Source organism: Poecilia reticulata, linkage group LG19 (genome assembly GCF_000633615.1).
Source record: "Poecilia reticulata strain Guanapo linkage group LG19, Guppy_female_1.0+MT, whole genome shotgun sequence".
Lineage (NCBI taxonomy): Eukaryota > Metazoa > Chordata > Actinopteri > Cyprinodontiformes > Poeciliidae > Poecilia > Poecilia reticulata.
The window spans coordinates 27,876,093-27,888,535 of NC_024349.1; the positions used below are offsets into that span (position 1 = coordinate 27,876,093).

The 12,443-nt window shown below is 40.0% G+C and overlaps 1 protein-coding gene across 1 annotated transcript in view; it reads left to right on the forward strand.

Annotated features, from left to right (window-relative positions):
- The first annotated feature begins 925 nt into the window (after window positions 1-925).
- Window positions 926-12,443, forward strand: part of cavin1b (caveolae associated protein 1b) — a 22,311-nt gene continuing 10,793 nt past the window's right edge. The window contains exon 1 of the mRNA XM_008438185.2: window positions 926-2,575. Coding sequence (XP_008436407.1) covers window positions 2,045-2,575 — 531 coding nt within the window. The 5' untranslated portion in view covers window positions 926-2,044. The remainder of the gene's footprint in view (window positions 2,576-12,443) is intronic.

The following is a 12,443-nucleotide window of genomic DNA, read 5'->3' on the forward strand; positions in this document are numbered from 1 at the left end:
CCATCCATCCATCCATCCATCCATCCATCCATCCATCCATCCATCCATCCATCCATCCATCCATCCATCCATCCATCCATCCATCCATCCATCCAAAAGACTTACTGAAACTATATTGTGAAACAGTTCAGAAATACTCCTAATACTTCCAGAGCATTGAAATACTTTCTGATTTAAGTCTCTATTTTTTTAACATTGCTTACTAAATAGACTAGTCTTGTCCAAACATTTCCATATAAGAGTTCCAATCTGTGCAAGGTTTAAAGCAGGACACTGGTGAAGTATTGTTGAGCAGTTTTGTGGAAGTGGAGAATTCCCACTAGGTTTGTGAAATACTGCAGCAGACATTTTTTAAGTTCCATGTTGCCTTTTACCTTATTTCTCTGGACTAATGTCTGCTTTTCATAACCTTGGTGTGATGAGGACAGGGCAGGTATTTATGGAACCACAGGTAATTCTCAGTCACTTTATAGGAAAATCATTCTGTTTTTACGTTTTGTTTGGGTTTGCGTGTTCTTTGTGGGAGAACCAGCTGCTCACATCCTCCCCTTTGTTCTCTGCGACGCTACGCCTGGTTTACCACATCAGATCCTGTTGTGAATGCTAAGGCTAGTTAGCATGGCCACTGATGGCAGCGGATAAACAGTTTCTCTGTAGCGCCAAGTCCATCTTAGCATCTTCTTAGCACATTGAGCAGTGCATACCTTAATGTGATTGACAGCACTAAGACACTCCTCCTAGCTCTGATTTGTTGTTTTTGACTGGGAGCAGTGTGTTTCTGCAGATGGCAATAGAAGCATTTGGAGGAGATCTATCTCATTTTGTCACCACATGGTGCAGACTTAACAAATATGTAAAAAATATATTGTTTTTAAAAGTTACATACAACAGCTTTAAAGGCAAATAAATTAATCTGTGAGCTTCTGAATCCATCCATCCATTTTCTTTACACCCTTGTCCCTAGTGGGCTCAGGAGGGGTGCTGGTGAATATCCAGCAAAACATTTCAGGCAAGAGGAGGGGTTACCCTGAACAGGTCACCCATCCATCACAGGAAAACACAGAGACAGACAGGACAAACAACCACACACATGTACACTCAGACCCAAGGAGAATTTAGATAGACTAATTAACCTGACAGTCATGTTTTTGGACTGTGGGAGGAAGTCGGAGTACCCAGAGAGAACCCACCAAGCAAAAAGACCCTGAGCCTGGAATTGAACCCAGGACCTTCTTGCTGCAAAGCAATAGTACTACCTACTGCACCATTGTGCAGCCCAGCTTCTGGATCTGAAAGCAAAAAAAAAGTGTCTGACTCTTCTGATATTCAGCAGATAGTCTCATTTTACAGACTTTGTTTGTGCATTCAATTTTATTTAGATAATAAAAGAGCTTAGGTTCCATTTGATCAACACATTGACACCACAAGCATGACCTTTTACTATAAAACCACTGGTTGTTCTAAATTTGAGTTTGTTTTGTCTTTTCTTCTCACTGGTGGCTCTGGTCCATGATGAGTCAAGCCCTGCCTTGCCTTTGTAGAAGAAACTCTGCAGGGCATGAAGAAAGAAGAGGAAACAAGAGCAGATGTGGCCTAACATTCCTCCTGAGTTGTGCCCTGGCTTGTATCCCAGCATACTGCTGCAGCTCTGCTAGCTGTTCCAGCCATGTCAACAGCACAAGGGCAGACCAGGAGGGTGTGTCGTTAACTCATGGAGAGGTTGAGTCTTGGGAGGAGACAAAGGAGGAGCTTGAGCAGACGGGGGAGTCCAGTGGAAAAAGGGGCTGGAGAGAAAATACCCTGCAGGCTGTAGTTTGATGCTGGGGTTTTCTGCCACAACTCTTATGTGGTGACATCCAGCACTGCTTGTCTTCTTCTCCTTACGGATCTGAACTTGTGGAAGACAGAAAAGCATTAAAAAGGGCTGCATGCTGCAGAAAAAGGAGACGTAAAGAGCAAACAAAAAAGAAGAACCTGGTGAGAGGGCAAGAATTTAGATATCTGAGAAAGCTTAAGCAAGTTACAGCACCTCAAATTAGTCAAGATGGCAACCATGGAAGCACTGGAATCCTCAAGTGCCATGCTGGAGCCTCAGACCCTGACTGAAGTCTCCGATGATGAGCTCAATCTGCCAGCTTCTGATGAAGAAGATAATGCCCTTGCTGCCGCCAAGAAAGACCTGCATGCCATGGGCACAGAGGAAGAGATGAACGAAGACAAGGATGAGGTTCAAGCGTCAGACACGCAAGTAAATGGCGTGATGGTTCTGTCTTTGCTTGACAAGATCATCGGCGCAGTGGACCAGATCCAGCAGACCCAGAGCGGGCTGGAGACCAGACAGCAGGAGATGGAGCGCACGGTGACCAGCATCCAAGGAGAGCTGACCAAGCTGAGCAAGAACCACAGCACCACGTCCAACAGTGTCAATAAGATGATGGAGAAGGTCCGCAAGGTCAGCATCAACGTCAAGACCGTCCGAGCCACGCTGGAGAAGCAAGGCGGCCAGATAAAGAAGCTGGAGAACAACGAGGCAGAGCTGCTGAAGAGGCGCAACTTTAAAGTCATGGTGTACCAGGTGGGAGAGTGTTAGCATGCTTTACTGAGGTTTCTATAACATCAGGCTGTTTGTCAGAGCCTGACATGAGAAATGGGTGTGGCACACTGAACAGAATGATGAGGAGCTGATATTCTGGAGTCTAGTTTATGTAATAAAATAAAAACAGATTCGGGTGTGGTTTATGAAACAAGACAAGGTTCCTGAAGATGATCCCACTTTGTTTTCAGGGAGGGGCTCCAGGTTCTCTGCTGTTACCTGAAGCCCTTCCTCTGTACCTTTAAAAATCATGAAGATCACAACTGATTTTAATATGACATCCAAGTGTGTGCAAAACTATTAGTCTGCAATAAGCTCAGCAAGCACTCACAGAGAAGAATTACAAATGAAACCCATCATGAGCCCATGTATTCTCTCACACTTTTTCTCTTTAACAAGTGACTCGTTTAAAGTTTAAGTCAGACTTAAAGGTTGTTATGACTTCTGACAGATTCTGGCACTTTGTGACAGCATACAGCATACAAACGCAGATTTGGGTGTGTATGTGATTGTGTATATAGGTGTTGCATGTTGTGGGCATGCGCCCCTACCCCTACTCATAACTCATAAGTTTGTACAAAGTGCATTTCACAAAAATTTATATCAAACCCAATGAGATCGTTTTTCCTATATATACCCCAAAAACATTAAAATGAAACCATAATCTGCATCTTAAATGATGTGATGGCAGTTTTTCTTTTTTTAAGACAGGGTGAACCGTTTGTGAGGGAAGCTGAGGGAAACCCAAACTTTTTTTAGACTGTGAGTTCATTGCGTCTGTGCACGCATGCATATGTGTGTGTGTGTGTGTGTGTGTGTGTGTGTGTGTGTGTGTGTGTGTGTGTGTGTGTGTGTGACTGGTTTATGTTTGTGAACTGTAGTGCAGGAACATTCAGAGTTTCCACCCTTGACTCAGACATCATGGTTTGGAACTCTCTGGCTCTCTCTGCCTTCCTCCAAGTCGCTCCAGCAGCTACAGTACATTTCACATTAGGTAACACACTGAGACAGAGTTCAGCATTTCAGTATGCCCAAAGTTTCTGTAAACTGACACGACAGCATAAGACAGAATGTTTAATAAACTGCAGATGAGCAGGGAAGAGCCTTAAGGCTGAGCTCATCTCAATAACTTTGACTGTTTCTCAATTGTGAACGTCATAAATCTCCTTAAGATTGGGATCTAATAACGTTGTGGGTTTCTAGTTTCCAAATGCAGCCTATTTAAAACATCCAATAGTCAAAAAACTATAAACATTTGGGGATTTTGCGAGAGTTAGGCTCTGTGGCAATGCAAACTCTGCCCCAGATGCTTGTTGTGGGCTCCCTCACTAACTCAAAACACTGAGTTAATTTATGGTTGCCAGAAAACAAAGAATTCATCATCATTAAATGCGCTCGCACACGTGCATGCATGTGCTCGCTGCTCTGCTTTCAATTTTATGTGCATTTTTTGATTCCTTTAGAGAACACATTGTTTCAAGATCCAACTGGTATGGAAACACATTCATCACCAGAGGAACGTTCATCATTATTAAGAATGATTTAGACTCATGACTGCTCCCTAATACTCATCAGGTAAAACTGTGGAATCACTAAGTTGATATGAACACTGTTGATGAACCTGTTACCTACTTATTTTAATGAAGATAGGGTTATCTTCAGCCAGATGTTATATCCTGTGTACATCACTCCTGTCTCTATAGCTTTTTCTCCTCATCCCTCTGGAAAGCTTATAGTTGTGATTTCTGCCCTGATACACAAACATTTTAAAAAATTAACATTTTATTATATAAGCAGTGTTATATACCATAGCTAACAGTGTTCACAGTTCTTTTTAAGAAGAAGCCAGAGAATGATCTGAAGTTTCCTCTAACTGAACTAGCATGAGCCCCTCCCTGCCTTGTGAGTTTTCTCCCAAACACAGAGACAGTTTTTGATATGGGCAGCAAAGGTACTTGCCCAGGGTGTCATGATGTGACACTTTATTAAATAAAGACGGACCTCTGAATATGACTTGATTTTACTTAATATGACTTGTGACTGTCACACTTTAAATTCCCCAAGCTGACACACAAAGACAGAGCAGAAATATTTGGGACAGGCAACCATTCACGCTGACTTTCACTGACTAACTGATACCACTTAATCCAAAACGCCTCCTGGGTATTTTTGAGGATGTTTCACCTTTTCAGTTGGTTTGTAAAGAATTTACAAGAGGATCCCGTAAACCAAATCAATTCTCTGCTACTGTAGCACAGTGTGGTGTTATTTATCTCTGTTTGGAAGGAGGATAAGAGTGAAAGGCTAAATGAAAAAGAAGAGGCGTCCGGCTCTGCACTGGGAGTGGATGGGTGTGTAATGATGAAGACCAGGGACCATATTTAGACAGCTGACTCATAGCAGAGAAATTTCCAGCTCTCTGTTGTAACCACTTTCTAACAAGTCACACAATCAAGTCCTCTCTATTTAAAAGATTCACCCTTTGAATTGAATTTGACCTTTAAGTCAGCAAGTCTTAAAGGTAAAGACTTGACTATGATGTTAAGTTTTCTGTTTCACTCTTCTTAAATCTAGCCAATTTAAACTTTATTAGGTTCTTCTGACTTGCCAAGCTGCCATACTGCAGTTTGATTATTTTTCTTTTGAAGAAATCAGAAGAAATTTTATAGAAAATGAAAATCAGGGGCTGAAGAAGAGACTAGTGTCCTCGTCAGTAGTGGATTGGGAGGACAGGAGAGTCACAGTGAAGTGGGCCTTTGGTTGAGTTTCTAAGTCAAAATTAATATTTTTTGCATAAGCAAAGACTCAACTTGGATTGATGCACATAAAGTTTGAGACTTGAACTGGTCTTGAGGTCCAAGACGTGAGTCTCATTAACGATCTTTATCTTATACAATCAGAAGATCAGGTGAGCCTGTGTGTAAGTGATACACTGTATTATGTTGTCATTTCTAGTATGGGGCACTTTTACTGTTTAGCCCTGATAACTATTTCAGACTTTGACTCGGATCATGGCTTCCTAACAATCTTAAAAATCATATGATTTAGAATAACAAATAATAGTGAACTATAGCAGAGTAAAGGTTGGGACAATGTGACCACAGGGATTAACTACATCACTATAGGGGCAGAAATGAAAATGAAGCAGGTTATTTTCTTTTTATTCAGTTTCTTTCAAGAGACATGTACATTGCTTTTTTGAATACTTTAGCACTTTATTAAAAATGGGCTCACAACAATTGTCTACATGTTAAAATAAATATCAAAACATTAAAACTTTTAAAACTTTAAATATATCAACAAGCATAAATGAATCTTAAGGTCAAACTGTACAGGTTTGGATTCCTAACCTACAGCATCACAGGCTGCAGGAACAGCAGGTGTTTTGTATCTGAGGAAGACCTGAGTTAGACTCACCTTTCAAAAGATTTAGACTTGAGTTGGACTGGCCTCTCAAAGATTTTAGAGTTGACTTGGACAGGTAACTCGAAGGCAACCCCTAATTAGCCAATAGCTAACTAATTGTCTTTATATATATGTTGTTGTTAATAAAGCCAGAGGATACATGAATCCTAGAAATGTTGGTTGATACATATGCCTCTAATGGTCTCCTCCTACCATTAGAGGAGACCATAATGTGGCCTACCTAGTGGTTGAAGTGGGAACTACATGTGATTTATGGAAGTGGCAGTTTTCAATAGGCAGGCTGGATGGAATTTAGCTGATAATCCCTGAGCTGGTTTTACGATGAAAAAATATATTTAAGCTTACTAATACCTACTATGTGTGATATGATGAAGTAGATGTGTCCAAATTTCAGAAAGTTATTTCTAATTTTGGGTAAGAAGCGTTTTAGCAACACTAGGTAATTAAGGAACGGTCATAAGTAATACTAGTTTTAAGAAGCACCATGTATAATGTAGGTATAGTTATATAAAAACTAAATTCTGTGCATGTATCTTCATTATAACATTTTGAATCAAAAGGTAAAAAGTAAAAATCCAATCATTTATTTGAACAAGTATCCTAATACAATAGATGATCTTATCAGTAAAAAGGATGAAAGCTTCTAGAACAGAACAGTAAAGAGATATTTCAGAATTGATGTGTATTTGCAACACTGGGATGAAAATCATTTTCTAAAATGTAATTTGTAACATTGATTTTATAATTATAAGGTGACAAAATATCATCTTTCCCCCAAACATGTCTACTTGTCACGATGTGGGCATATAGAGATTTCATAGATTGATGAAAATGTCCTGTATTAGGGCTGCACCAATTAAAAATTAGGACTGATATCAATGTCTAATATTAATACTGCTGCTATGGTTGTGTTTACCCATTTTTACTGAATTCATACGTATTATATGTATTTCCCGAGACTTCTGATACCAAATAGAAGCTACCACATCACACTGTAAAAAAAAAAGTCTCTAATTTATGATAAAATACCAGCAGCTGTGGTTTTCAGAATTTTATGTATACAAACAGTAAAATCCACAACCACAGCTGCTGGTACTTTACTGTAAATTAGAGATGTTTTTTCTTACAGTGTACAGTGCTTCTCTTTTTTAGATAAATCTCTGATGTTGACACCGATGTATTATGCATCCCTAGTAATTTCTTTAGATGTGTTTTGTGTCCTCTTTGTTGGAAATCAAAAAATGGTCACCTTGATATTGCAAAAAAGGAGCTACGTCTCTGCAGTCAAGAAATGTTGACTCAGTTTTAAAGTCTTGACATGATCAGGTCCTCCAAAAAGCTGAACTGGACTTTTTGTTAAGTGACTTGTTAACATCTCTTGGTAGAGGTGTGGAATTTACACATTCTCATTTTTTCCCCAAGAAATATGGTACAAAACTGATGCTAATCCAAAACTGATGCTAATGTCCAGACAAAAACAAGTATTTGTCTGCATGACAAACGCAGGTTGTGTGGGGAGCTGTAGTCAGGTCAGAAATGGGTGTGAGTGGAGATTCATTACTGCAAGTTGTGAGCACATGTATTTAGAGCTGCCCACTTGTGATCAGATCAACACGGATAAGCAGTGAAACCGGGTGTGAACACGGTACTTACTGCTTTATCACTGACTCGGACAAGCTGCATGTTGAGCTCACTGCATTCTCAGCTGACATGAATGTGATAAGTGTGAGAGAACAAAGAAAGAAACACCGTCTCTTTATAAACCAAAAGATCAGGGTCTGAAAATGTTATGTAAAGCACATTTTACCATTTCATCCCCTGAGCAAACAGGCTGCATTGCATTTAAATTCATGAAGGCTTAACCAGAGCAAGTAGGTCTGTTCAGCCCCATATATGGACATTTGAGACAGAAATGTTCCTCCCTCATTTTAATGTGCAGGACTGTAAAGGCCATTGTTTCAGTTGAGTGAGTTACCATGTTTACAGCAGGCAGAGACCATGTTGGCATGAAGCATTTTTTAATAATAATCATTGAAAATAACTTGTGGAAATAAAGAAGAAATAGCTGAGAACCATGGAGAACCTGAAAACGAGAGTAATAAAAGAGGCAGAGAGTAAGAGAGAGAAAGAGACAATCTAAAAATAGCGATTGTTGCATTCTTGTTTGATTGTGAGAAGGAAAGGACCTTTAGATTGTGTTCCTGTTTGGTATGGGGGATCCAGTCCACTGATCTGTTCATTAAGCAGATCATTGGCTTGTAGATGATCTTGTTGGATCCTTGCAGATATAAGTTTTTTTAGGTTGAAAGGATCCCATTTTCTGCTTGACCCTCTATGAGGTATAACTGCTTTCAGATCAGAAGAAAATACACAGTGAAAGAACTTTTGAGGACGGAATGACGGGAAAATGATCTGGCTGCGTGTCTTTAAATGTTAAAAGTGTTATTCCTGTGGGGATGCATCACTTCAAGCAGCATCCACAATCTAAGCAGCCCGAGACTGTAAGTCACACAGGTTTCACAGACTTAACAATTGGTAACGATTTAAAGAACATTCCATTCCAATTCAATTTTATTTATATAACACCAATTCACAACAAATGTTGTCTTAAGGCACTTTACAAAAAATGCTTTTAATTCAATTATGTATACATTCCGATTGAAACTAGTTATCAAACAGTACAGTATGCTCAATTAATTATTCAAAGTAATTTAGTGGCTCTACCCAAGGAAACCCTGCAGATTGAATTGAGTCATTGATTTGCAGCATTCACTCCTCCTGGACCAGCATGTAGCAGCAGTAGAAAATCACTAATCATGTTCTAGTCACTTTCTAGTTCCCAGTTTAAAACTCCTTTAGGAACCAGAAAAAGAATAATGAGTTGACTCTCTTAGTACGTTAATAATGGATCCTTGACATAAAAATGTCCACACCTCTTAACTCCTACCACCTGGTGCATATACTGTAAAATAAGGATTGTAAGATTGTTCCATTGTTAACAATGAAGATTACATTGCTGATCCAGAAAAAGGCACTGCTGTGTTTCTGTTTTTGACCAGCTCCATAGCAACCTCTCTTCATCCTGCTAGCTGTGTGGTAGCTACATTCTTTCTGTGCAGATTATCAAGCAGTTGACGTTGTACAAGACGGATGGGATGAATCTCTGGCCCTTCACTGAGCAAAACCTATAGGCAGCAACCAGCTTTTCCATAAGTGAAAGAGAGACAGGAAAAAAACAACAACCTTGCTGTATCTACTCATCCTTTGCCAGATGTAATTATTGTCTTGGTTCCATGACCCTCTCCACCATGTGAGTTCAGTTAGGGTTGAACTGCTTCTTCAACAGAAACACTTCTGTTATTTTCCAAAACAAACATTCATAGAGAAAAAAAAAAACGAGGTAAAAATGTTTTTTTTCCATTCTGTGAGCTTGGATTCAAGTTTATGGAGAAGGAGCGTTTTTTATGACATATAACTGTTGTGATTCCTCTCAGCTGATTACCTTCTGTTGAGTGTTGCACTTTGCAGGGAGCCGGTGGTAATATAAACATCTTGCTGTAGTAAACAGATGGGTATTCATCATCAATATAGAATATCAATGAACTGATTACAACTGGCATGTGTCACAGTGCTTGGCAGACAGTGAACTTCCATGGCGGCCTCAGAGGGCTAATCTGTGTAGGCTGTGGACATCAGTGGAGTGCAGACATAACGGCGTTTTACAGACGTTTCTGTAAATGAGTGATGGATGTAAACACAGCCCGGATCATAAAGGACCTCTGTGTGTGTGCACTAATAAAAACAATAGTTACAATATAAACACTGCGGAGCGCAATAGTTAGTCAACTTGCTTCCTGTCGGTTCCTTTGGGGGACGCAGTATTATTATGTCTCCTAGCAACAATGTTATAGAAGCTCACGTTTTTAAGTACTTTGCTGCTGTTTTCAAGTGAGGAGCATGAAAAACAATTTTCATCTTCACATCATTTAAAGGCGCTGTTTTGGGGGGATGAAAGATGAACACTTGGTTATTAAGGAACAAACTGTTGGGGGGTTTACAGGATTATCCTCTGGAATCAGGATGTTCGTGACTGGAATCGGTTCGTGTTGCTCCTGCCTTGGAGACACGAACCGATCGAACCTGTTGGACTTTTATCAGCTCTGTGGTCACAGAGRTTTGGAGAATCKGCMGAYAATTCTTAAATCTTTCCATCTAAACCAGACTTAAGACTCAAGCTCTACTCGTCTCCTCTCGACCACTGCCTAAACCCTCTCTGACTCTGGTCGCTATGGTAGCGTTTACATATCTCTTCAAAATAAGATACAGATGCGCCTCAAAAACGAACATTTTACTTTCGTGAAAACTTTAACTCACGATAATGACTAACGGGAGCCCTCAGCTTGTTTCTCTGCAACGAGACGGTCCGATCTGGGAGTGATGAGAGACAATAACACCCGAAGTGTTGCTTTTATCCACAGCCTGTGGCGAAGCAGCTTGAAGCTTCATTGCCTCATTAGCAGCAGGTAGCCGCATGTTACGCAGAGCGGCTTGTAATGTGGGAGTCACCTACCGGTCCGGGATAAATCCATTCTCCTGTCTCTTCTCTGGCCCTTTTCCCCTTTGCAAAGAAACTTTCCAAAGACATCTGATCTGTTTCTTACTCATTTTGCTGATTGTGGCCTTAGTGTTTGCGCGCATGTAACCGAGAGAATCCGGTTAAAGGATTTTCAAAATAAAATATCCTCCAGACTCAAATAATACATAAAACGGAAATATTTCACAATTTCTTGCGCGGCCCGGTACCAATTGGTCCACGGACCGGTACCAGTCCACGGACCGGGGGTTGGGGACCATTGATTTACATGACTAGAGCTTCAGATGATGCCCTTAAAAGATTTTATTAACGAGAAACATTGTGGTGGTGGGTTAACTCCCTTATGAGACGATTTTAATTTATGTCAATGTTATAGCTGTAAAATTTTTAAATATTTCCCATGAATTATTTTATTTTACTGGATTCACAGACTGGACTGACTGTTGAACAGTCAATGAGCCACTGATGTTCCTGTAACAGCTAACATATTCTCAATCACTGAAACTATATTACTATTTATTTTGATACTTTTCTATGTAACACAGTGAAATCCATAGAAGTTGAACTCTAGACAAAACACCTAATCCCACAATAATATTTGACCCAGTGGTCATCCTTTGAGTCATTTAAGGAATATAGAATAGCTGTTATGTTTAAGCAAAGGAAACACTGTAATGTGCAGGACTGTAGCCAACAGGAGTGGGAAACCCCACTTTTCTCCATCTTCATAAATCTCTCAATTAACATTAGTCTCCATTGTTGCTAAAAAGAGAAAACACAAAGGGTTGCCATGGAAATGTCCAGTGCCATCCCTTAAGTTAATGCCCAAATCTCTTAGTCAGGCATGGAGAACTGTAAACAGAGCCAGGAGGCACAAAGAGAAGAGATTGGCCTGCTGGCCTGCTGCCAAACTTCTGTTGATTTCCTTCTTGTTCAATCCAGCAGAAAGTGTTCATGTTCATCTTGTGTCATGTTTCATTTCCCTTGGTCTCGATGGAAAGTTACACTCATCATGCCCATGTTATTAATTTTGCAAACATTAGTCACATGAGAAAATATTTCTGTGTGGCTCTTTGTGATTACATTTGATCTGCTGATGTGTTTTCGCATGAGAGGACATGGTCAGAATACCAAGAAAATAAAGTGTGCCATTAAAACGGCATCATGTGATTGTTAACAATGGCAGGCTGTGTCTTGCAGTGAGAGCTGTGTGCTGTTTCTGCAGTTAGTATGAAAACCAGGAATTACCTCACACGTTTCTGCAGAATTAGCAGACTTTGATCCTGTGTTTTCTGCTCCTTGATAAAAGTTGATGAAGATCCTACATTTAAGACTAAATAGATTTATGATCAGAGATGCACAGTGGATAACATCTACATGCAACAAAAGCTAAAAAACAGGCACTTTAACTCTTATATTTTACCAACAAACAGAATCCAGAGAAGGTTAGAAAAGAACTATAATAGAGCAAAGAGTCACCAGGCTGTGTTTAACTCCAGCCTGGTGACTCATTATTTCTTTCTTCCCTTGGGGACTTGCAGCATGCCTTCACTTTATATAGTAATCTCTCGCTCTCCCTCTCTGCTCTCATCACTCTGATTAAAGGGGACCAATGGGAAGAAGAGATGATTAGGGAGTAAGTTCTCCTAAGTTTTACTCATGACCATCACACTCTTTCCCATGCCACACAAAAGAAATGGACTCAATAACCTTCACACACATGTGCGTACACACACGCACACACACATACACACACAGGACAAATCTGGTTAAAAAGGGAGTTTTATGTTTTTTCCAGGCACATAATTCTATTTTATTTAATTCAAATCA